Below are 26,968 nucleotides of genomic sequence, written 5' to 3' on the forward strand. Positions count from 1 at the left end.
TGAATTACTGTTGACTGGTGGACAAATTTTATGTCTTGAAGATTGTCTCTCTAATCCACAAATATATTGTCTCAAGTTTCTGTGAAAACCCTTCTTAGAGATGCTATTGTAGCAATTGTTCAGATTGGACAAGGTGCAGGCAAGACCTCACAGGGGACCAGCAGAACACTGACAGGGTGACTTTCGTAAGCAGCTCTTTGTGGCTCAGAAAGACGTGGGCTGCCCTCCTGGACGTCCCCACCATTTGAGGGTTTTGTGTCGGACCAACACTTGGTGAAGGCAGAAAACGGTATTTAATATTTGATAAAGTCATCCTCAGCCGAGGTTTCATGGCAGGTGTGCTCTACTTAGAGCGTCAGAAGGAATATGTAGAGGCAAATACATTAAAAATCATCAGACATTCTCATAACCGCTCCTGAGGTGTCTCTGAAGGGTAATTACCTTGTGCCCAAGTTGGAAATGAAATGGGGGAAAACATTTTCATACGAAAGTGCAAGAAATGATTTTACTGTTGGCGGGAGTTGTAAGCTCCAGATGCATTATTATTATTATTATTTTTTGCTACTTCCAGCTTCTTTCTCCCCTTTTTATCCAGATGAGTTCTGCATTATATACAGGACTTGACAGAGGAACAATAAGAGACTTTAATAATTCATATCTGAGAGGAGTGAGAGAAGGGCACTTCTTGTTATGAGGACATCAAATGGATTGCTTATTCTAACACCTAGGAAATGCTACGGACCATTCTAGTTCCTACTGAAAAGGCCTGTTCTTTTCTGTCTTGGAAATTTCTGATACTGGAGGGTCAGTGATTCTTGGCCAAGAACCTCTTTGCTAAATTGTCTGTGCTCCTTTGGAGTTTCAGCTGAAGATATGGGTGTAATTTTGTCAGCTAGTGGGAGGAGAAAAGGGAGGGGAGGAGAGGAAGGAAGAACCTTGGAGAGTCAGAAAGGTCATCGCCCCGTCGTGCTCTCTGCGTGCTCTGATGTGAACTGGCAGTGGCCTCCTGCCCCAGGAAATACCATCGCAAGCGGCCTCAGCCCAACACTGCTGAACAAACTTAACGTGTGTGCTCCTTTCTCTGGACCACGTTCCGTCATCTGAATCTGAAATGGCAGCTGCGTCGAAACATGTTTGTGTTATGTAGACCTAATTCCAGTTTTTAAAAATGCTGATTCAAAGCCCTGTGTAACCAACCCGCAGCAATCAGTCACGTTTGTCAGTTTCTTTGACTAATCACACCAGGACTGGATTCCATGCCATCCATGCCACGTGATAGAGAAGCTGTGTTTTCTGAATCATTGATGATAGAAACTACCATTTATTGGACTTACAACATCCAATTCTATAGCAGACTAGACATGAGGTGGGGATGGGGGAGGGGTGGGTTGGTTTGCTAAAGTCCTGCTGAATTGTAATAGATTAAAACAAACGCTTGTTCAAGCAGTTACCCTTTAATCTGTGGACTCATACAGGGTCCTAGCATAAGGAGTAAGGAATGACCCATGACCACACGTGTGTATGTGTTGGTGTATGTTTGTGTTACACAGTACAATTTATGATCCCCAAGGGAAACAACAAATATGATAACAATGGCAATAGAATAAAATGTTTGTGTATGATTCTGGTTCCACCCCTTGGAAAAATCATCAATCTCCTGTAACATCAATACCTTCCTGTATAGAATGAGAATAGTTATGATCCCTACTTTATAGGGGTGTTGTAAATATAAAATGAGATTAGTGATGTCAAGTACATCACATAGTTCCTGGCATGCACTATGTGCTCAGTAAATGTCACATAGTTTTACTATTACTGCCTTGAAATACCATTCCATTGTATGAGTAATTAAAATCGTGTAGAATGGTAAATTTATTTGCTTCAAAATGCATTCATAGTTTATTAAGTAAAAGGTTACCAAGACAATATAACTAGTTCCATTTTTCTAAAGAAAATCTATCAAAAAAGCATGTGAATATATATACATCATTAACATTGAGCAATGCAGGTTATCTGTGTGTTTTTTTTTTCTTCTGTGTATCTGTATCTTCTAATTTTCCTTGTGACTGTGACCTGCATGAGTTTTCCTTCACAACTGAACAGTGTCATGATTGACACCAGAGGGCGCTGATGCTTGTGAGTTTCTTTGGGCTAATTTGAGGGTGGAGCCCATGATGAGCTGTCCAGGGGCTGAAGAAGGCAAGAGCCTCAGCCCAGAAGAAGGAAAAGAATGGTAGCTCCCTCCAACAAGCGAACAAAAAAACTAATACCTGCACATTAGGAGCTACTGATGCCAGGATCCCTCCCCTGGCAATTTCTATCTCACTCTCTGCAGCAGGTCCAGGCTATTCCAGTGCATAACCAGTACAGCAAGGTCCAGAAGCCTAAGGAAACTGAAAGCCATCTGATCCCAGGCGCCAGGCAGGATCAGGAGGAGATTTGCCTGCAGTTCTCATTCCCTCAAAGATGTGGTCCATCTGCCCCTGCTCCACAGCAGCAAGCCTCCTTCCTGCCTCTCCTGGCCCCCTCCTCAGCTCTGGGAAGGACCAGGGCTCCCGGGTCTCCTCCACCAGCCCCAGAGCACAGAGCAGGGGTGGCCCTGAGAGGACCATGCGGACCACAGTCAACCCTGCTCCCTGCAGAGGCTCCACGTAGTGAGTTCTCCCCAAAGCCGAGGCTTTCTCGTTCTTCACTGCAGAACCAAGCTCCCAAAGATGCCCATGGCATGATGAAGCTCCTGACTCACAGCTCCCCCTGCACCCTACTTCTGGCCATAGAGAACAGTGTCTGGAGCTCGGGGTAGCTTGGGGTGGTGGGAAGCCTGCAGTCTGATTCCTTGGGCTGCATGACTTGGGGCAAGCAGACCCGACAGCTCAGGAAGCAGGCAGGGGAGAGAAGTAGGTTGAGGATGGAGGGGAGCGTCATCAGTGGCTGTGGCTGTGATCCTCTGCCCACGAGCGTGGAAGGCTGGCAGGGCTCTGCCCTCTCCAGTCCAGCCCCCCTCACGCTGCATCCTTCTGGACCTTGGCATCCTGCTGAGTGTTGGGTTTGCCTGGGGGTGAATGACCGAAGAGGACAGATGTCCTGAGGTGTGCAGTCCCCATTCTCCTGGTGTGTGAACAGAATATCAGCCTCTTCTGGAGTTTTCCAGACAGCCACATGCAGAATATAGGACGGATGTAACCACATCATGGTTTAATGAAGATCTCGATTCCACACTATTTTCCTATCTCTTCTCTCCCCTCAGCATAACCCAACTGATGCTGACTTGAGTAAAATGGGAGAGCAGGGCCCAATGGTAGTTAGAAAATTTCCCCAGAATTTCGTTGGTTTGGTTTCATCACTGAAGGCAAAGGAGCTTTACCTGCTGTCTTCTCTGGGATCACTTCCGGCAGGTTTGTGGTAAAGATCTGGTGGACTGTGGCTTGGAGAACCCTGGGGAAAGTAAGCTTTGTGCATCCACCATCCCAGTTAGTTACCAATAGCTGCATGGCATACCAGCCAGACCCTAGGGACGTAAAACAACTGGTTACCCTTTCTCACCGTGCTGTGCAGTGGCTGTGGGGTGGCTGGGGCTCTTCTGATGACCTCCTGGGTACAACCAGGACAGCCTTTCTGTCTATTTGATCTTTCCTCTTGGGCTTCTTCCAATCATGATGGTCTCAGGGCAGCATCCAGAGATAACCTGGCAGATGGTCTCAGGGAGCATAGGCAGAAGCTAAAAGGCCTTCTGGGGCCTCAGCTCAGGAACACGAACATCACCTCCACTGCCTGCGATCGGTCCAGGCCAGCCGTGCGGGAAGCCCTCCATCTCTTAATGGAAGAAGTGGCAAAACACTTGGGGCCATATCTGATGTAGCACAGGGTTTCTCGTTCGGGGCACTAATCAACATTTTGAGACAATTAAATCTTTGTCAAGTTGGGTGGGGAGCGGGGGGTGGGGGAGAGGACACTCCTGAGCATCATAAGATCTTAGCAGCATCGCTGACCTCTGTCCACCAGATGCCAGGAGCATCCTCACACCCCAGCGGTGGCAGCAGAACTGCCCCCGGACCTCGCCAAGTGTCCCCAAAAAGGAGACCAAATCTCCCCCAGGAGAGAATCACTGATCTGTTGGTGTGGATTTCTTTTTCTAAGATGGATTCTCTGTTTCTCGGTGTCAGCACCTACTTTGTCGGGACAGCACTGACTCAGGTCTGCTTGTATAAGTTAATATCTCCATGGGGACTAACTCACCTGGCCAGAACAACAGATTCCCCTGCCAAGGTGTGGATAGACTTGGGGTCCCTCTGCTGAGCAACATGAAATGCCCCATCACACATGGACTCTCATGAGCATTAGGAAGCAATCAGCTTCTCTTGCCTTCCTCCTTCCTTCCTTCCTTCCTTCTTTTTTGTTGCCCACAGTCACATCCAGTGTCTTTTTCAGGCTCTATGGGGCTAGGACAAGCTGGTGGAGCCACTTCAAGTGACAAGGGACAAGAGTTCAGTCTGTGGATGGGCATGGAAGAAGCATTTTCCAGGTCCCTAGGATGTGAGTTACTTCATTTCTGTTCACACACTTAAAAGATTGACCACCTGTGACATTCCTAAGTCACACAGTTTGGGGCTCATGTTTGTGGAATGGTATTTTATATGGCAGCTCTTTGTAATTTCAACAATTATTTCTTCCCAAGGAATGATAAATTTTCAGTTTTTTTCTTCACTGTTCCCTTCTCCCAAATACCAGAGATGTAGTTAATCATTACCAAAGAACAGCTATCTTAATGTCTCCAAATGCTGGATGCATTTCTGGTTTGCAGATGGCATCTATACCCATGCTTTAACAACCCAGCTTTCTTTCCAGGTTGGCGGGGCTGTTTGTGATGATGCTAATGTCAGCTGAGAGGTGTTGCTGACACCATTATTTCTTGAAAGAGACTGAAGGACCCAGCATCTTGGTGTTCAGAAAGCATCCCGTTTTGTCGCCTCGGTTCTTTGATGTTGCCTGGCATCATTGAACTGTGAGGAGCTGAGAGGAAATTCACATTCCACTGAAAATACACTTTGCTCAACAAAGAAGGAACATAATATGGGGGGAGAACGTTCTGTTTACGGAACCTGACCCACAGAGGGGCCAGTGGTCAAAACCTCCAGCAGGACTCCACCAAGATTATGAGACCCAGAGCGAAGCCCTTTCACCACTCACCTCAGAGAGGAAGGGCTCACCAGCTTTCTTTCTCACTGAAAACAAGAAGCTGATTTGGGAAAGCGGAGCCAGGTTGCACGAGTTATGTGACAACGCTAACAACAGCCACGGCGCTGTCTTCACAGCCCTGATGAACTGCTGCCAGATTTTAATTGGAACCTACCCATGAGAAAGACTCTTTTGACATCTATAAATAATCACAACACAGCGGAAATGTAGCAGCTATAGAAATAGTTACAGCAAATAAGAACTTCCTTTGGAAAGCTGCAAAGTCTTTTTTCCTTTTTTCTCTCTCCACCCCTCATCAAGTCTTCCTGTTGGTTCATATCCCAGCTTCCTTGTCTCGAATGAGTGTGTGTGTGTGTGTGTGTGTGTGTGTGTGTACTCGTGCACGCCCAGTCGCTCAGTCATGCCCGACTCTTCGTAACCCCATGGACTGTAGCCCTCCAGGCTCCTCTGTCCGTGGGATTCTCCAGGCAAGGACACTGCAGTGGGTTGCCATTTCCCTCTCTAGGGGATCTTTCCGACCCAGGGATCGAACCCCCATCTCTTGCAATTCCTGCATTGGCAGTTGAATTCTTAATCACTAGTTCCACCTGGGAAGCCCTTGTCCCTAAAATGACCCCCTAACCTACATTTGTTAATACTGGCCATGCAACATTTGTTCACTTCTGTTCTTCAAAACGGGCTGTGGTATTATGTGCCTTGGTTTTTAAAAGTTTGTGTATGTGATTTAAAATTTCATTTTTATTAACATGGTGGTTTAGGTCCTTAAGCTCTGGGGGTGGAGCGCTATTGAAGTCACCAGACTGGTGTCTGTTACCCTCCCCAGGCGTTGTTTACTACACCCCGCCTGTCATTCACCCCAGCTGTAAGACTTCAAAACAAAGGTCACATCAGATCTTTGAGATGCACGCGTCCTGTGGGAAGGGTTAAGACTTGTTCTTCAACAGCCACAGACCTCTTCCAGTACTTCGAGAACCCAAGGACCTAGCACCAAGGAGAATATGTGGATTGAAAATAATTTAACATTGAAAGATCTCCAGGCAGACTCAGGCTGTCATCTTTAAACAAAGCATGGGCTTCAGTGTTGAGTTCTTTGTTTTTCAAATAGTTAAACAGTCTCACATGTGGCCAGGTGAGCCCATTTCACCAGGTCCAGCATGTTGGGGGGGGCGGTGTTTAGGTATTTTCAGTCACATAAGGCATGATTGTATCATGTTAGGTAGAAGCACGATATTTTTCAGTCTTTATTTGGAAGTTAAATATGATCCGAGAGGTATATCAAATGGCAAGTCAATGGTAGATAGACTGTTGTTTTTTCAACCGTGTCAAGCTGGATCTTTCTTTTCTAGAATGTTCTGTGCTGTATGATTCTGAATTAGGAATTGGCCGAAAGACCGATTTGCAGGAGGAGGAAGCAGAACAGCTGCTGTCACCCTGGGATGGTGTGGTGGGGTTACACAGATGCAGAGATGCTGGGGTCTGAGGTTTGGCCTTTGCTCTCCACCCCACGTGTGCTTTTCCAGACTGATGACCCTGGGGGACAGCAGCAGGGCCAGGCCTGTCCCCGGATGCATGGTGGTGCACCCACGGGGGTGTTGATATACCAGAGTCTTGCCTTGTTCAAAATATTTTCTCAAGCCAACTGAAGGAATTTTGAGTCCCAAGTGATGAGGGAAGCGTGCCCATCTCAGGAAACCCAGACAACTGCTGGGGATCAGTGATAGTCGAAGTGAATGTCACTCAGTCGTGTCTGACTCTTTTTATAGACCTCATGGACCATACAGCCCATGGAATTCTCCAGGCCAGAATACTGGAGTGGGTAGCCTTTCCCTTCTCCGGGGGATCTTCTCAGGGGATCGAACCCAGGTCTCCCGCATTGCAGGTGGATCCTTTACCAACTGAGCTATCAGGGAAGCTATCAGGTGATTGGTCATAATAGATGGCATTTATTGATCACCAACTATAGGCCAGACACAGGGCCTTATATACCTTATGTAATTTGTTTCCCTCGAAAAACTTTTGAAGTAGGTACAGTTGTCATCAAGTTTTGCAGGTGAAAAAATTTGGGGGTTTAGCTCAGAGCTGAAAATGCATATTCTTAACAATGGATATTATATGTATATATACACATATGTATATGTATATTCCCTGGTGGCTCAGATGGTAAAGAATCTGCCTGCAATGTGGGAGACCTGGGTCCAATCCCTTGGTTGGGAAGATCCTCTGGAGGAAGAAATGGCAACCCATTCCAGTATTCTAGCCTGGGAAATGCCATGGACAGAGGAGCCTGGTGGGACTGTAGCCTGGCTACACTCCACTTGTCACATATTAAATCTATTTGTTTGCATGTCAGTGTCTGCCACTAGAATATGATAGTCCAAGCTCAACAAGTGCATCCTTTTCATATTTCTCTGTTAATCACACGGTCTGAAAACAAGATTTATGATAGATATTTGTAGAATAAATGGACAAATAAAAGTGACTGTGATGGGAAATGTGATCGGCCTTGGTAACATAGATCAAGAAAAATTGTTAGTGACCCTTGCAGTGGATGTCTGTTCACATGGTCAGGATGTGAACCTAGCTACATTAAAGAATTCAGAAAGATTACAGATTACAGAGTGGGCTGATTGATGTTGATGGGCATAGTAGTGATAGAAATGTTTATTATCTAGGTTACCTCACATTTTGACCAAGGAGCACCCGGGCAGGGCACTAATTTTACAGAAAAAGCATAGAATACCTTGAAACGTGGCATTTATTTTTACTTTAGGGAGCACAGACATCTTCTCAACGGTAGGGGGAGCAAGGTGCAGAAAAATGTAAAATTGTAGCTCAAATAAGAAGCTCTCTGAGTCACCTAGGGATAAAAGCATGAGAAAGTGATTTTACATGAAGCAATCTGAAAATGGGGTGTTGATAAATTTTAAAGACTGACTCTCCTGTTGAAAATGGTTTTGGAATTGCTCACCAGAGCAATTCTAGCACAAAGCAGTTCAGGGAAGATTTCACAAGGATCAATGTAGGTGTTCAATAAGGATAAAGCCGGATAGATGGTTTTTAACCTAAATCAGATGATTCATCCTTCAACAGTGGTAAAATTCCCACCGTGTTTATGCCAATTAGACCCAGCCTTGAACCTTTTATCATGGTCTATGGAAAACCAGAATTGAAGTGAATGTTACTGATGCTATTTAAATGAAGTGCATGAAATAGTGTTATAAGATAAAATGTGTGTTGCTATTGCTATGTTTTTGTTGTGGTTCAGTCGATAAGTTGCAGCATGCCAGGCTCCTCTGTCCTCCTCTATCTTCCAGAGTTTGCTCAAATTCATGTCTATTGAGTTGGTGATGCTATCTAACCATTGCTGTGTTTTGCTTAGGATTATATTCCTCTGTGAAATTCAAGAAGTTCATAGACTGGTTCTAGAAAGACTAAATCAGAGAAAAGCGAGTTCATGTCAAGTGTGTGATCCCCACCAGTGACTGTTCTCAGTGTGACACGCTGAGTTCTTTAAATACTCTCCCTAGCAAATCTTCCCTTAAAAATGTCCCCAACTGGCATGCATTGGAAGAAACATGAGCTCTTTCAAAATTTATTGTGACCATCTCTGAATTTTCTAATTAGAGTCTAGGGGGAAAAAAATCCTGTCTATTCAAACTGAGCAAGTTAGTTGCATAATGAATTATTCCTATTTTATTTTAATTTAATTATGCAAATTTGGTCTGCAATCAATTCCAGGGCCTGTAAAATTGACATTTGTTTGCTTTGTTTTACTTTCAGGGCTTCTTTCAAGTTTCATTAAGCCCACTTGGCAAGGCCCAGAGCTTCTAAAGCATTTAGGTCTTCACTGAGGTTCATAATAGTGACCATACGATGCGTAAGGAGAATACCCACTACTTGATAGGAAAATAAAAATACAGTATCTGAAGTGGCCATGGAGTCTTACGTATCTACTTTACTATTTATAAATATGAGCACCATTTCTCTTAAGCCTGGGCTGCGACAGTATTCTGTGACATAGAAATAAAGTCTTGCTATTTCATGATTTTCTTAAGGTTGCCATCTATATCATAAGAACTATTATCTGCTTGAAGCAAGGGTTTTCTGGCCATGCTGTTTTTGTCCATAGATCTCACGGTAGAGCAAACATGATCTCAAGTACGTTGCAAACATGACCTTGGTCCATGTTGTAGCGGGACCACAGGGACACACATGAACACATCTGAGATCTCCCTTCCACTGTCACTTCTTCTACTCAAAGACCCAGGAATCCTCCTACTTGATAATTCTACCATCAATCCTAATTTTCATTTCAGCAGCCTGATTTCCAAATCTGTAATTCCAGGCCAAGACCCAGACATCAGTCTCAGGCATTCATATCAGTTTCAGGACATAATGGTACAAATACCCCAGATTTTAAAAGTTCCTCAGGCTCATTTTTCTCAACCACCCCCCCCTCCCTTCCTCTGCCCTGAAGATGGATTGCACAGAATTCTTATAAATCAAGAGATATGATGGCTGGGTTATTTATTCTGAGACCTGGTTTAATACCTTATCACTGTCTTTCTTCTAATGAATTAAATATGCTAAACGATCCTGGGCAAGAGAGAAAGCATTTAAGGTTAGACCTGATTGTTGTTAATGTTGTTCTTCCTAACATGAGTAAATGAAATCAGAGATGAATGAAACATGACTGCGACACTTCTGGGACCTCATCATTTTCAGGGGATTGAAAAGGCTTTGCATTCAACCACCAGCTCCAAGGGCTTAGAATCCATAAGAGCCTTTTAGAGTTGGAACTTGCAGTTTCCTTCCAAATGACTGTGGGAGCATGGCTAAATAATTATACATCTCAACCATTGTGTAAAACCAGTTTAATTAACATTTTTCAGGCATGTCACATTTATACAATCACCAAATAATTTTCTAAAATTAGGCTGCATTAGAAATTGCCACTCATCAACTTGAATTATTTTTACTCATGGCCCTCATCATGCCTGAAAGAAGTTTTTTCTTTTTATATCATTTTATTTACTTATTTTTTTACTATTATTTGGTGATTCCATTGAAGATGATTCATCCTCACAGGCTAGCCAGATTCTGTGTTCAATTTATTTGTAAGTGTTATGTTTAATTGCCATTGACTTAATCAAAGCTGGCATTAAAAAAAAGCAGTTATAGTATTATTAAATTTCTTTTTTCATTTACTTTATAATAAAAGAAATCTTGGAAAGCATCCACCCCTAAATCTTGACTTAGAATATATGATAAAAATAAAAGAAAGTTTTTAGGGTCCAATGTTCATGGTATTAAGAAAGGCAGATGTTGCAAACATGCATTTTAATTGTGTTTTGGCAGCACGTGTTTTAAGAAGATATCATTTAATTTACTCTCTGAGAAGACATTTTTTAAAATGGGCACAAATAATTACTATATTATTAGTAAAGTACTCAGATTATTCTTTGGGTTCCTTTAAGCCTATTATAATTATTATCATATGTGTTATTATTATTATGACTTTCATTATAAATGCATTCTTTTTTCCCCTAAGATAGTAATCCCAAGCAAGACTAATAAATCAGGAAATGTTCCTAGGCATAAAGCTGAAATGAAGTTAGGAATACAAATGGAAGGAACTGTACAATAAAATGTGCAAGCGGTGAAATAATATTTTGTGCTCCAAACACATTGAGATGTGTGGTTATATAAGCAGAATGATTAGCATTTAGGTCACCAAATTAGTCTTTTGAATTTTCTTGCTCTATCCAGAATTCTATTTTCTTCCTGACATCATTTGCCAGGCCATATTAACTATAGCATTTTAGCTCCCAGTATTTTCAAATTTTAAATCTCTTACCAATAAATATATCTCTCTGAAAGATTTCTTTAATGGCTCTGATGATGACACTGAAGTTGATAATATCTGTTGAACTTGATCTGTAATGCAAAATTCTTACTTTGATGAATTAGAGAAAAGACCACATTTTATACTTTTGTTTTGACCATTTACCCACTAAAAAGATCTCAAAGAAAGCAAAATGTGAGAAATTCAAATAAAATAATACTGTTTTTTTTTTACTTTATTAGAATATTTGTATTGAAAAAGTAGATTCCCCACCCCCATCTTTTAGTTTGCAGTTTTATGTGTAAATGAAGTATTAGGTTGCATTTATACAGTGCCAAACCATTATTCTGGATGAATCTGGTTTCAGTGACTATCCTCAAGTGACTGGCTACTTAGAAATTTAAAAGCTTAGCCTTTTGGTGCCAATTCATAAAGAATATTCAGATTTATCTTGTTCTTATTTGCATCAGAACAGCTAGGTAATCTTTTGCTTTGCTATGAACATGGGTGTGAAAAAATGGGAATGGGATGCTTTCTTAACAAAGATAAATTATTTTTGCTTCGATACAGTTGATGTTGCAAATTAATGTAGAAGTACATTCAGTTGTCACATCTAGATTCTGGAAAGTGCCCTGCAGCCTTGATAAAATAGCCCTGAGTTCATGCTCCCAGTCCTGGTCCCAGTCCTCAGGGCATGGTGATCAACATGACATTATCCACCTTGCTGGAACCCATCCCAGTCTTATCCCCCTCTACCACACTGAGAGAAGTGATATCCAGGACTTGAACATTTAAACTATTGATAAATGGTTATTGTAAAGCATTATATGAGTCAGCAATTTTGCTCATAAAGAGAGCTTGGCTTAGTTGCTAAGTCATGTCCGACTCTTTGCAAGTCCATGAACTGTAGCCCACCAGGCTCCTCTGTCCATGGGATTCTCCAGGCAAGAATACTGGAGTGGGCTGCTATTTCCTTCTCCATAAAGAGAGCTTAGGGTCAGCGAAAATATGATTAGTTCCATGTAGTGATTCTTCACAGGGGAGAAGCCCTGCTGGTCAAGGTCAGTTATAAAGAGGGCATAGTTAAATGTCTCTATGTGTGTGTGTGTGTGAGTGTGTGAGTGTGTGTGCGTGCGCACTTAGTCCTGTCCAACTCTTTGCGACCCCATAGACCATCAGGCTTATTTGTCCATGGCGATTCTCCAGACAGGAGTACTGGAGTGGGTTGCCATTCCCTTCTCCAGGGGATCTTCCTGACCCAGGGATTGAACCCAGGTCTCCTGCATTGCAGGCAGATTCTTTACCATCTGAGCCACCAGGGAACCAAATTAAATGTCTAATAAATACCAGATGGTATAGAATATACTTTTTGAGTACTTTAATGCCCAAATCATTTTAATCTTGATCCCCAAAATGCTTCTACCACTTATAGAAGGAGATATCTGTCTGTCAACCTACCCCATACATAGATAGTTTGGTTGTTGTTTTTCATTGTTTTGAAACAGGTCACTCTCTGCAATTTGGGGGATTTTCTGGAAAAGACACATTATGTTGTGATGTTGTGTTATGACAATCTAGCTTGTTCAGTTGCATTTTTGCCTTCACACAGTTGCTCAGGCTGGTTCTGCTGTTTGATACACCTATTGTACCTTTTTGCACCAGCTGACACTTTCTTCATTTCTTGAGATTCAGCTGCAGCGTCCATGTCATAGCGCTCATATTTCTTACATTGTATTGAAATGACTGGTCATGTGCCTGTATCAATAACACAATCGCAAACCCCGTGGTCTGAATTGTGCTTGCTTCATAAGATCCAGCCTTCCTACCTTGCACGGTGCCTACATGCCTCCTATGTGTGTGTGTTAGTTGATTAGTCATGTCTGACTCTTAGCAGCCTATGGACTATAGCCCGCCAGGCTCCTCTGTCCATGGGATTTTCCAGGCAAGAATACTGAAGTGGGTTGCCATTCCCTTCTCCAGGTGATCTTCCCGACTCAGGGATAGAACCCAGGTCTCCTGCATTTCAGGCAGATTCTTTACCATCTGAGGACCACAGAAGCCCTAAAAATCTGAACTGATTTGAAAATGAATTTGGTTACCCAGAGGACAGCGGCTTCAGCTAAAGTTGTTTGTTCCTACAGGTGAAATTGTTTTCTCTTAAGTTATAAGCTATGTAAAATGGGAGTCAGGCAATTATCACATAAAGCAATGGCCAAAGTCCTACATTGAGACAAAGTAGTTTTTTGGCCTGTCTGGCTTAGATGGACCTAACAGACCAGTTACAACAACTTGTGTACTTTCTCCCTTTGAAAGCATGGATATAGTTTAAAGATACTTGAGTTTCTCATCAGAAACCAATTCTTTGTAAATATGCAGATACATTTCTCTCCTTCCATTATTAAACATTATTAGACATTTAGCAGTCCCTAGTATCAAGTGGATTAATTTCAATAATACATGGTTAGTTTGAATTTCTTAAATATGGGAAAATATTCAGCCATGCATTTGCTGAAATAGTATTTTCTAAGGACTAAAAATTAGCACAATGTTTCATTTTAAAACACTTGTCTTATAAAGAAAGGTGAGCACTGAAGAACTGATGCTTTTGAACTGTGGTGTTTTGAGAAGACTCTTATGAGTCCCTTGGACTGCAGGGAGATCCAACCAGTCCATCCTAAAGGAAATCAGTCCTGAATATTCATTGGAAGGACTGATATTGAAGCTGAAACTCCAATACTTTGGCCACCTGATATGAAAAACTGACTCATTTGAAAAGACCCTGATGCTCAGAAAGAATGAAAGTGGGAGGAGAAGGGGACAACAGAGGATGAGATGGTTGGATGGCATCATCGACTCAATGGACATGAGTTTGAGTAAACTCTGGGAGTTGGTGATGGACAGGGAAGCCTGGCGTGCTGCAGTCCATGGGGTCCCTAAGAGTGGGATACCACTGAGCAACTAAACTGAACTGAAAGTTACCATAATGTTTCATTTTAAAACACTTGGCTACATACAAATAATCTGTAAACAAGTGTAACTAAGTGCTTGTGAAACAGAAAAACGTTCCCAGCTTAACTTTATCTTTTCTGTCTTTTTGCAGGATGTCACCTCTTCTACACCTGGATCTGCCCACTTTTTTCCTCTCTTGTGGGTGACAGTCAACCGTCTCACCCTTAGTGGCCTTGGCCACAGTGTAGGATCAGAAGCTCAGGTAAAGTGGCACAGGTGCTGATACAGGGCACGGGCTTTATGATGCTCTAGGTGGATGTGCTTAAGCTTTTTTAGTCTTTTGACAGTAACATTATGAGTATAGGGAAAAAAAACCCCAAACCTATTATCTTAGTACTGGTTTAGCCAAATATTCTGTTTGCCATATAGGGCCATATTCCAGGCTGACACTGTTGTTGGGGTGAGGGTTTTTGGAAGCCCATTTAAACTTGAATAAATATATCCGAGATGCTAGAGACGTGAAAGAACTCTGGCTCATGGATGCAACCTAAATTCCCAGGGTTGGGCCATTTATAGCTCCTGCTGTGATTCTTGCCCAGAGGGACCCACCACAGAAAATGAGCACACCGGAAGAGGTTGCTCCTCAAGTCTTCGGAGGTGTCAGGCAGCTGTTTGACTAAAATTATTAGTACAAGTGGACTCCCCAGTTTCTGGTGACTTAACAGAAAGTGTTAGTTCCTCAGTTGTGTCCAACTCTTTAAGACCCCATGGACTATAACCTACTAGGCTCCTCTGTCCGTGGAGTTCTCCAGGCAAGAATACTGGAGTGGGTTGTCATTCCCTTCTCCGAGGGATCTTCCCAACCTGGGAGTGGAACCTGGGTCTCTTGCATTGCAGGCAAATTCTTTACCAGGGAAGCTGGTAACTTATATGACATAGAATTTTCATATCTGTTAAATGGAAGTCATTCTTTTTGAAGAGAGGACCTAAAGATGATTTCCCTAAGAGAAACGAAGGGAGAAAAGCCTTAGAATGCTTTTCAGAGTTTGTCATTCAAAAATTTAAATATTCACCCATGATTTTGTGTCCTAAATCAATCAATCAGACAATGGCCCGAATCTACAGAAAACAAATTCCACAAAGATCAATCCTATTCCTTATGTGACTGTAAAATGTATTTGTATATATTTATATTTTTATATCTTGGCAAAAATACTATTCTGATTAAAATGCACATTCATACTTTGTTTCTAATTTAATGTGATTGGCAGGAGTTTTTTTTTTTAAGTTCTCTAAAAAAAAATGTTTCAAAATTCCATCGTTAAAAACTACACAAAATTACTCAAGAAAAACTAGTGTATAAAGAACTATTGTTGACATGGTTCTGAAAATCCACAAGCACCGGCTCCTCACTTTCTCCCATGCTGGCTCCCTTCATAGAAAGGGGCTGGGACCATGGGGGTGGGAGTTGGGGGTGGGAGGGGTGGGAAGGGGCTAGCTCGGCCTCTTTGATGTCACCAGCCCACCATAAATGGAAATGAAATAATGGTGGCCAAAACCAGCCCAGTAAGCTGGTTTGCATAGTCATTGCTTGTCATAAAATATTATGATGCCAGACCATGAGGAATACACATCTAGTGCTCATTCATCCCATGGTCTATTGGGGGCCATTGCACGGGCCTCCATACTCACTTTTTAAATTCTCTTTTTTCTAACATGTCTAAATTATACAGATTTTTTTTTCCAGTATAGTAAGTTTATGGTTGTCCCTAACAACTGAGCAGTAAATTTAACCTACTAATTACTTTTCTCTATTTTGCCTTTAATAACAGTAGTTAACATTTACCAAAGGTTTATTTGTGGCAGGAGTTGTTCTAAGTCCTTCACGGATGTTAGTTTCTGTAGTTTAATTAAATAATTAATTCCAAGAGTATTTCCATTGAACAGATGTGGACCCCAGGTCCCATGTTCCGAACCAAACCCCAAGTCGGGCTTCCAGCCACCAAGCCGTGTTGCCTTACTCTCTAGATTTCAAACCTAATGTTATTCTGTTAATAAACAGGAAGGTCATATGAAATCATTCTGTTCAGCAATTGATTCTATTTTAAATAAAGCTCTAAAAACTTTTTATAATATTCTCTGCCTTCCAAGGTGGTTGTAAGCCCTCTGCACCGGTGTGAATTCATTTAATCGAGTTCTGTGGCGAGGGAGCGGGGGGGGGGGGGGGCACAGTTGTTATTCCCACTGTCTGAAGAAGGAAATGGAGACCCAGAGATGCTGAGTAGTCTGACAGAAATTCAGGATGTGGGGCAATGCATATGCCAATTATTGCAATTCTTTTAACATTCTAGTCCGCCACCGTTGTTTGCCTTCAAATAAATGACTGTATCTTTCTAATTCTTAGTGCCCTCATGTATAAATAAAGGAGGGGGGCTGATTCTGTCATCTCTTAAGATCTGTTCGACAAACGCCGCAAAGTTGACTTTATAACAGCTTTGTCTGTGCCAGTCTGAAGACTTAAATGCAAAGTCTAGATTTTAACTGGCTGTGCATTCTGATTCTTCCCCGGATATCCCCAACAGTGGTTTCCAGAAAGGAATCAAGCAGGATGCTAAAAACATAGACAATATTTTGATGGTCTCTAGAAATGCCAGCTTCAGCCTGGCGTATGCCAACACATACAGATAATCCTCAACACTTTGTAAATCCTGGTTCCACCAGGCACCAGCTGTGTAACCTGGGTGAGTACTCCATCATGCCTTGTGTCTTTCTCTGTAAAGTAGGTGTAATAATAACCCTGTCTCCATAGAGCTGAGTGAGGGCTGAGTGGGGAGTTACTGAGATCAATGTCTAGAGTGTACAGAAGATAACTTGGTCCATAGAAAGTAGTAAGTAAACATTTAACATTATTATTGCAGAAGATCTCTGCCCCTGTGAACAGGAAGGATCATGTACCACTATGATCATAACTGCAGAGGATTCCTTCTGAGGTCTGATGACAGCCTAGCTCCTCCCAAGAATTGGAAAACTGGGCTCATCCTTTATTTCCGGGTTAAAAAAAAATCCATTTAAATTGCTCAGTAGTTAAAAGAGATGTGACTTGATACCGAGCTAAATTAGTTTGCTGAAGTTACTCAATTTCAGAGGGCCTGTATCCAGATCAATGTGAGCTAGAAATTTTTATTTAATCTGATTAATATCATGAGGCAATCAGCATTGTTAAGTCCAGGCAATTGGTGGGACTGAATTTTCTGAAGTTTATAAGATATGAATGTTCTGCCCACCCATATTTAGTCAAACTAAGCGGCTGTGGGTTTATTATTTGCTAAACAAACATCTGATGGTGTATTTTCTGAGGACTAGGAACAGAATTTTAGAGCACTAGAATGTTTTTCCTTTTAGACAACTCATCAGATTCTCTCAGTATATGAAGTACCCAGGGTGCAAGATAATTGAGAAGAAAAATGAGGAAATTTTTAAATACTTTGGTTAAGGGCTATAAAATAATTGAGACTTGAAATTTAACACTACATGAAGGTATGGTTTTGTTTGTCAGTCTTATTAGTGGAAACTCACTTTTGCTCTATGGTAGAGTCAAACAAATTAATCCACAGTTTTAAAGTGTGTTATGAGCATAATGCAGATTCAATCTGGGAGTAAATTAGGTCCTTTAAAAATTGATCACAGAATGTGACACTAAATGGAGTTGACAAAGTATTATGTTCACTTGGCAAAGTTGTCTGTGCAAATATGATAGGATTGTATCCGGGACAAAACAAATACCCTGAATTTAAGTAAAGCTTTTAGAGCTGAAGGCAATCATAGAGATTATATCATCCACCAGAGGCCCAGAGGGATTAAGCGATTTGCCTAAGGTTACACAGATAGTAAGTGGATCTTCCAGATTTGAGCCCAGGCTTTCTAGAGCTTAGTGGGAGGGAGGCCCACTCTCCTCCAGCATGCATTCAGACAGTTATCATGATGACAGTCTCAGTAACTGCTGTCTTTGAGTACTGCTCTGAACCAAGCTTTCAATCAATGAATGTGGACTCTGTCCACATAACCTCCTCGTCCCACCCCTCATAGCTCTATGTGGGATGTCTGGTGGTTTTTAGTCGCTCAGTTGTGTCCGACTCTGCGACCCCATGGACTACAGCCCACCAGGCTCCTCTGTCAATGGATTCTCCAGGCAAGAATACTGGAGTGGCTTGCCATTTCCTTTTTCAAGGGATCTTCCCAACTCAGGGATCCATCCCTCGTCTCCTGTGTCTCCTGCACTGCAGGCAGATTCTTTACCCACTGAGCCATTGGAGTAGCCCTTGGTATGTCTAGTTATCCCCCTCTTATAGATGAGATCACAGAGACCCAACATTTGTGACTTGTTCATAGCTACACAGCCAGCAAATGCCCAAAGCTGGGGTCCAGCTTCACCCCTGAATCTGCATCCCGTCCCCGGGACCCACTGTTTCACCCCTTGGGGTCAAGAGGACTGCATCTTTGACAAGATTTTCCTTGAAAATCAATATTTTAAATTCCTGCAATGCTAGCCTCAGCTGCCCTAACTAGAGAACCTGTCTCTGAGAAGCTGAAAAAAAGTCACACCATTCCCAAGAGACTGAGCTCACCCTCCATAGGAGAGGACATCAGACTGGTACACTAATTATTGTGTTTGTCTACTGGTCTTGAAAACTAATTGACTTTTAATAATATCAGGCATAAACAACCTACCGCATTATTAAAACATGACCTGCTAGTCTATGTAGGCCATGGATTCAAGACCTCGAATTTAAAAGCAAAAATCAAATAGTTAACTGCCAAGAGGATGGCAGGAGAACATGAAGCCTGGGTACTCTGTAGATTAATCCTAAAGGTAAACTAGAAGCATTGTTGAAAATTACTGTTTATTTAATATTTCATTTCAAAGAGACGCTCCCAAACGTTCAATTCTATTTTGTATTTAAAAGTTAAAAATATGCTTGAAATGACTGAGGATGGCGCTGAATCACAGTAGTAGTGTAATTATACAGCAAAATATCTTAGGTTTACCAGCTGAACTGCCCCATGCTTTCTTTACATGTGTTAAAGTATTAGTTACGAGGCAAAATGAGGCAATATTATGTTTAACTGTTTGTTTGGAAACTTGTTTTATTAAAAAAAGATTTTTTTCATGGTAATGCTATTTTCAGTACAGGTGTGATAATACTCCATAAAGTATTGTGTACTTGATATAGTGAATTGAGGAACATAACAGTCCCACTCGATGCTGGCCCCTAGTCTCCATGAGATACCCTAGTAGCAAAATGTAAATACCCTTTTCAAAAATAAAGAGGCCTTCAGGTGGTGGGATGAACAGACAGGGGTGGGGCAGGGAACTGCGATCTCTTCAGACAAACTCATGCTTTTGGCTTTGACTTCACTGAGTAAAATCAGTTCTCAGAGAACTGAGACAAACCCTTCTATGCTCCCCAAAAGCACAGAAGGAAGAAAGCTTGTCATTCACGAGCAGCTAGGGACAAAACCAGCAGCAGAGTACAGGTCAGGGGAATTAAGAGATCAAAAAAAAAAAAAAGTTTGAGTAAAGTGCACAGTTACTGTCAAAAATATATTATTTTGATCCTCAGAAAATTAAGAGAATTTTATCTAAGGAACTAGATTGCTGACCTTTTAATACATTTGGTTTTCAGAGAACATACAATCACCATCGGACCCATAAGACTAGTTTGCTTTGAAAAAAAAAATTGCTTGGAAGTATCTACAGGAATCTCGTGAACGCAATTCAAGGCTAACATTCTGCAGCTCTTTGGGTAGTGGGCGATTTCCGCGGATAAACCCTGCTTCCTGCGGGCATTTCTCCTATCTTCTCTCTCTCTCTTGCTAAATGCCAGCACTCTCCAGTTCTCCGTCCTCGACCCCTGAGGCGTGAGACCGGGAAATCATGTAGAGTTTCTCCTTGTTTGTAAACTGCCTCTGCACCGGCTGGGAGAGCTCGGCCTCGAGGGCCTCCTGACCGGGATCCTCCGGGGGTCTCTGCTCCGGCCCCGGGGCGGGGGCGTCCTCCCCGTCTGGGTTTCCACCGGCCCCCAGGTCCCCTATCGACTCCAGGGAGGTGCCGGTCTCCCGCAGGGGGGTGTAGCCCTTATTGCTGCAGGACGGGTCATCAGACTGGGAACTCGGCGAGTCCGGCCGGGCGGGGGGCTCCAGAGAGGCCGCGAGCTCCGGGAGGCTGGAGTCCAGGTCCGCGCTCCGCGAGGCGGCCGGGGGCTCGGGGGACTGGGCCGCCCGGTAGTCCGGCAGCCCGCTGGTGCTGCGGCGCCGCAGGGCCGCGTGCCTGCCGGTCCTGGGTAGGCGGCCGCCCTGCCCCCTGGCGGCGCGCGCGGCCGCCGGCTCCTCCGGCTCGCGGGGCGCCCAGCGCGCGCCGCCCCGGGCACCTCCCCGGAGGTCGGCGAGGCTCAGGTCGAGTGGGATCTCCCGGGCGCCGCGCTCCCCGGGCGGCCGCTGCCAGCCGCGGCTCGCGGCCCCCGCGTCCCCGTCGCGGTCCCCCGGCAGGGGCAGCAGCGCGAAGGCGCTCAGCGACGACCCCACGAGGGAGCTGGCGGTGCTCGGGCGCCCCCAGGTTTCGGCGGGGCTGCCGGGCGCCGGGCTGCTGCCGCTGCTCGCGGCCCGGCGACGGCCGGCCACGCCCGGGCGCTCGCGGTAGATGCTGTACACGGCCTCCGCCAGGCTCGGGGGCTCCCGCGGGCGGCGCGGGGACGAGGCCAGGTCGGGCGGGGACGCGGCGCCTGGGGTCCCCCCGCCACCCCCGCCCCGCGCCGCGGGGTGGGGCCAGGCGCCGCGGGCCAGCATCGCTGCCGCCCCGAAGGCGTCCCCGGCGGCGCCGCCACGGGTCCCGGGCTTCAGCTCCAGGCTCCGCGACTGCACGTAGCCCAGGAAGCCGTTCAGCGGGGCGGCCCCGGGGGGCGCCGAGGCGGGGCCGGAGGACGAGGCGGCGGCCGCCAGGTCTTTGGCGCGGAGGCTGTGCACGTCGATGACGGTGGAGTAGAGGTCCCGCAGGTTGATGATCTTGGTCTCCTTGTCCCTGTTCTCGTGCAGCACGGCGTTGGCGCAGATGAAGAGGAAGATGCCGATGCCCATGATGAGGGGCCCGAAGACCTTGAGCTTGTCGGAGTGCAGGTAGCCCGAGAAGACGCGGAAGAAGAAGCCCACCGACGTGGAGGACGACGGAGAGGGGGCGGGGGACCGCGCTGGGGGCGTGCTCCTGGGCGCGCCCACCGAACTGGCAGTGACACCTTCCGGAGGCCCCGGCTGGGTCCTGGACCGGTTTCTGCTGCCCCCGCTGCTGCTGTTGGTCACGGAGGGGACGCGGTGGCCGCTGCCCCCGGGCGGCGACGGCGGCTGCTTAGCCCCCTCCCGGTGGGCCCCGTTGGCCTTGGGCCAGTAGCCCACCACCGCCAGGGCGATGCCTACGAGCAGCACCACGATCCCGCAGAGGGCGATGAGCCCAGAGACGGAGCACAGCTTCAGCTTGCCCTTCACCACCACCACGTCGTTCTTGCGCCTCTTCTTGGCTTTCCGCTTGCGCTTGGGGACCTGGCCCGGGGGCCGGAGGGGGTCCTGCTTCCGGGCGGAGATCCTCAGGAGGCCGCCGGTGGCGATCATAGCGAGCGGTGGAGAGTGGGGCTAACCCGGGGCCGGAGGCCTGTGCGGGGGGCGGGGGGGGGCACCAGCTGCCCACTAGCCGCTCCTCCACCTCCTCCTGCTGCAAAGCAGAGGAAGACAGTCAGAGGGTGTAGGCTTGGCTGCGGCAACATCCCACGCGCTCTGCCATAGTCCGGCTCCGGGATCCCAACACGTGTGCGGCCCCCCCCCCCCCACCCCATCCCACATCCCGAGGCCATGACCCACTAACAGGAGTGCCCTACGTGGAGACCAGGGGGTGAGGGCAGTAGATTAGGGACGAGAAGCTCTGTTGCGGTAACTGATCCGAGACGGTTAAAAACACTTAGAGAGGACGTCTTCTTTACTCCCCCATCCCCCAAACACTGTAGGTACTATTCCAGCAGTGCTCATTTCAAAAGCTCCAGGCTGACAGCCAACGGAGTTCTGACCATGAGTGAAAACTAACGTGGGGACTCAGCGCTCGTGGGCACGGGCTCTCCCGGTCTCCCAAGGGGGGGCGCCCCAGACTTCCAAGTCTCTTAACTGAGAGGAGGGTCTGTCTGTCTGTGGGGCCTTCAAAGTCCCTGAAACAGTCAAAAAAGTTACCGATTCATAAAGACAAAAGGAAGTCCTTTCACTGGACGGAAATGAAAAGTCACATCCTGGCAGACGGCTTATTTACCCGAGGTAATTAAAGAGTTCACGGCTGGGGGAACACCTGAGACCTCTATCAGTACTCCGACCATGAATCCCTTCTCCAGCTTGTCTCCAAGCCATCATTGTTCTCATAGCTCCAGGCAAGCTGATCCTTCTCACAGCGCCTTCCCTCATCTCTTTCCTGCAACATCTGGACAGCTTCTTGGGGTGGAATATTTAGTTTTAGGTAACAGGTTATGTAACTGCGCTTTTCTCTCTGGCCTCTACTCCTCCCTCAGAGGAACTCCCTTAAAGGTATCATGTGCTAGAGCCCATCAGGGAATTTAAGCAGTCCTCCCAGCATCTCCAAGAGAAAAATCTTTTTCTCATGTGGGAAAATTCCAATCTAAAAAAAAAAAAAGAGAGAGAGAGAGACCTTCCATCATAGCTTTCTGACCCCTTATTAATGTGCCAACAGCACATTCTGAAGAATCCAAATATTCAAATGAGGAGGCAATTAACTAGGTACAGCAGTCTACATAATAATGATGGTTTGTAGGATCTCCCAAGGGAGAGCTGTTCCCATGTTTTTCTCATGAGGTCATTTTTAGGAAAGGAGGGGGGACAACAATCAGTGGACTATCTTACAGGAAGTTTAGTGGTTTATAATAAAACCTGGGTAGATAAACAACACAGATGCAACTCTGTGGATATCTGTCAGCTTCTAAAAATTTCAGTCCTGCTGGATCCCCAGAGTAACACATTTTCTGTTCCACTGGTTGTGTTCCCTTCTATAATAGAGATGCTAAAATTAAGGGCATTGTATGAAATCGGAAGGCTTAGATATCACTCACAAACCTTTGGGAATTATACCCTTTATAAAATAATTCATGTTTTAGAATAAACTGCCCTTTGAAAATGGGGGATTGCTCAGGTAGAATTTTGCTTTTAGTTGGTGCCTGGGTGAACAGCTTTGCCCCTTGATCCCCTCTATCATATCAAGACAGGATCATTTCTCCACTGGTGGAAAAGCAAATGGTAATCAGCTATTTACAATGCTTGCAAATCAATATCTCCTTGGAACTTGGTTGGCTTTCAGTAAGAAGGAATGTCAGGTGGGCTAGAGAGGGGTTAAACACTGAGTAGGTGAGAGAGAGCTTATAAACCCTCTGAATTTTGTTTTTAGGTAGGAGCTGCACCAGTAAGCAGAGATTGGGAAAAACAAAAAAAATCAAAACAGAAACCAGAGTGGCTTACTGTCTATCCTTCCCTCCAAATAAGCACATTTATTATGTAGTTGTAACTGCAAAGACTGCTTTTTTAAGTGATACCCAAACTCCAGCATCTTTAATGTAATAATCTGGAGATGAGTGATTGTCTTAAGAAGGATTGGGGAGCCAGACATTTTAGAAGCAAAGGCAGCCTCAGTTGGCGAGGTGGCTCTCCCAGAGAAAAGAGAAGGGCTAACATTTTGTTGGGCACTGATGGGGACGCTGGACGTCTTGGGGGAGGAAGGTCCACACATGCTTTTTTTCCTCACAAGGCAGCTTTGGCTCCGGGTACAAAGTAAGGGAGACTGGAATGGATTTCAACAATCGTTTACAGAAGATCTTTAAAATTAGTTTAATAGCTAGTAATTAACTCCCTAGTTTATTATTCCTTCAGCTCTGCTGAAGCCTGAACCCCTTTATAGCGTGTCTCCATCTGACGGGGAAATACTGACAAAGGTCAGATGGCGAGGTAGAACCACCTTGGAGGTTTTCTTCGTGCATAATGAAGGAAAACAAACTTAGCATTCGAGCTCGGCCGCCCTAGCAATTTACTGCCTAGTGCTGGTCTTTCCGCGGCAAAGGAATGGAGGCTGGGGGAAAAGAAAGGAGGGATGTCTAAAAATACAACTGCTTCCAAGAGAGACGTTCAAGTTCTCGGCTCGTGATGGATTAAGCCCCACTCGGTGTCTGCGGCTCCGAGGCCACAGGACTGGCAGCGCCCTGCCCTGCCCGGGTCCTCAATACCCCCGGCCCCTCCCCGGCAGGGCAGCGAGCCCCCCTTGCCCTTCCTTTTAGGTCTGCTTATTTATGTTGGAGTCACATGAGTGCAGCAGCTGGGAGTCCGCCTCTGGAACGAAGCCAGGCGGGAGCAAAGTGAGGGCAATCCTGAACTCGCTTGTATCCGGGCAGCGCGTGCCGCGTAGCCCGCCCAGGAACACGAGTGTCCCGAACCCCCGCGCGGGGGACCCGAGCTGGGGCCGGGGGCTGGGGACGGGGCGCCCGGGGGGACGGACAGAACGGCTCAAGATGGCAGCGCTGGAAGCCAAGAATATCGCTCACTTACCCGGGAAGACGGGGGCAGCTCGGGGCCGGCGAACGGGCGCTCGGGCGACACAAAGGAACCATGGAGAAACTTTTCGAGCCGGAGCCGCCGGCGGAGCGCGGGGACAGCGCCGCGGGGCCCTCGGTGCGCGCGCGGCTCAGCATCCCGGCGGGGGCGAGCGTCAGCCCCGGGTGCGCATCCCTCTCCGGCGCCGGGGCGGGAGCCATTTCCCGGAGTTTCCAAGAAGTGTCAGGTCCTCTGCATCCCGCATCCCGCCCAAAGCCACTCTCCCCGCCGCCCCGGCCCCTAGTCCGGCCCTGCCTGCTGGTCGGCCCCGCGCCTCTTTGTGCGGCTGGTGCGCGCCGGGCACCGCCGGGTGGAGTTGAGCCCGCGGTGGCGGCGGCGGCGGCGGGGAGAGCGGCTCGGGGCGGCCGGACCCGCGGCGGTTGCTAAGAGACCGGAGCCATGACACAGGGAAATCGCTGCAGGATGGCAGTCGGTACCCGGCCCGGCTCGGCGGCTCGGGGGTGCACCCGCCCCCCGCCCCGCCCCACCTCCCACCTCCTCCCCGGCTCCCGTCCCCCCGCCTCGCCGGTCTCCCCCACCACACTTCCTCTCCCGCCGGCGCGCGTCCCTTCGGAAAAACCGCTTCCCCGGGAGCGAGGAGGCGCGAGGGGAGGCGGAGGAAGGGGCCCGGGCCGGGGGCGCGCGCGGGGAAGGCAGGGCGCGGGGCGCCTCAGCCTCGGCCCTCCCCGCCCCTGGGGCGCCCCGGGACCGCCGCCTGCCCGGGGCTGGAGCTTTGTTCTTTCCCTCCCAACTACCTGTCTGAGCCGCGGGCCGGAGGGTCCCCAAAGGAAGGGCCGCTGCTCCCGGAGGGGCTTCCCATCGACACCCGAGGGTAGCGCCCGCGTCTCCCTGCCTCCCTGCCTCCCCGCCTCCCCTCTCCTCTCTTCCTCTTTTGTTGCCTCTACTCCTGGACACGACACAGCCTGGGCTGTCTCCCTCCTCCCACTCGGGAGTTGGCAGTGTGGACGCACAGCGAACACAGTAAGTTGTCCCCCAGCGAAGTCAGGCCGGGCCGAGGGGAGCCGCCCCCGCCGCGCCGCGCGCCCCGCGGGGCTCGTGGCCGCCGCTGTCCGCTGTCCACGCGCTCCAGCCCCGCCGGGCTTTTGTGGTCGCTCCCCCGGACTCGGGCAGCTGGGGCTCATCGGAGATTAGAATCGGCTCCGGGGCTCTCGTTTGGCAGTCCCTCCTGCTCCGACACGCGCGCGCTCACCAGCAAGCTTGCAAAGGAAAACTACAATTCTCCAAGAATCAGGGTTAGCAGCAGAGACGGGAGGTGGGGGGAGGGAGGCCGTCCAAACTCCCTACGTCATTTTTAAAAAAGCGAGAGGGGGAGAGGAGTCTTGTTTCCTGGCTCATCCCTGTCCTCTCAACTGTAAAGTAAAAATGACAGGGAAGCGAGCGTTTCAAAGTGGAATTTCCCCATGGAGAATTGAAAAGAAAGTAAGAAAGATTTCAATTATCTATTGAAATAGGGCAGCCAGGGTTCAAGAAGAAAGCAACAGAAGAGCAGGTGCTGTCTGAACTTTGGGACCCAGAGAGAAATATATTGCTGGGGCCTGGGGCGGGGGGCGTGTGGAGACTGTTGTGTATTCTGAGTTTGCTTGTTCAAGGGTCTACGGAGCCCACCCGGGAGGGCCTTGCTGCCCGCAGTGTCAGGGACAAGATTGTTCCTCAAGGTACACGGCATCCTCTTGTGTTTAATGCTAGAGCTTGCACTTTGCAAAAAGAACGATGAAGACCAAACATTTATGGGTTTAAAGACGGAAATGTGGACACTGAGGTGTGAGGTGGGTGTGGAGACGGTGGGGAGGCAGGAGGGGATGGAGGAGAAATATTTCCTCAAAGGAAACCATGCATCTGCATGTTTGGAAGGTGGCTTCTGTCTCCCTTTCCAAGCAAATAAGAAGCTGGATAATGATGGGGTGATCAGAGCCCACCTCCTTCTACCTCTGTTCCTACTCAGACACTAGAAAACAAGTCAAAATGAAGGGAAAGTTTTCAGTTCCACAACAGAGTGTTTCCTTTTAGAAAAATCACTGCAAAGGAGAAATCACTTGGTCTAGTAGTCATTTTCAAGGTGGTTTTTTTTTTTTTTTTGGCTCCAAACATCTAGACTTCAGGCAGATTCTTTACCCACTGAGCCATCAGAGAAGCCCTCTAGACTTCTTGAATCCCAATAATAATCTGGTGATTTGCACAAAGACTGGCTCTGAGATCTGATTTCATTACACAACTGGCTGCCAGGGGCCACGGGTGGCAACTCCTATCCTCATTGGCCTCTGTTTGCTGAGCTGTGTAAACAGGAAT

The 26,968-nt window shown here is 46.7% G+C and overlaps 1 protein-coding gene across 1 annotated transcript; it reads right to left on the reverse strand.

The window, feature by feature from the left end:
- Positions 1 to 18,872: 18,872 nt before the first annotated feature.
- TMEM200C (transmembrane protein 200C) lies at positions 18,873 to 24,753 on the reverse strand. Its single transcript, XM_043444340.1, has 2 exons — positions 24,617 to 24,753; positions 18,873 to 21,746 (listed from the first exon to the last, which is right to left on the reverse strand). Exon 2 carries the CDS (start codon positions 21,644 to 21,646, stop codon positions 19,865 to 19,867), a length of 1,782 nt encoding a protein of 593 aa, XP_043300275.1. The 5' UTR covers positions 21,647 to 21,746; positions 24,617 to 24,753; the 3' UTR covers positions 18,873 to 19,864.
- Positions 24,754 to 26,968: the final 2,215 nt, after the last annotated feature.

The sequence above is a fragment of the Cervus canadensis genome, chromosome 23 (genome assembly GCF_019320065.1).
Source record: "Cervus canadensis isolate Bull #8, Minnesota chromosome 23, ASM1932006v1, whole genome shotgun sequence".
Lineage (NCBI taxonomy): Eukaryota > Metazoa > Chordata > Mammalia > Artiodactyla > Cervidae > Cervus > Cervus canadensis.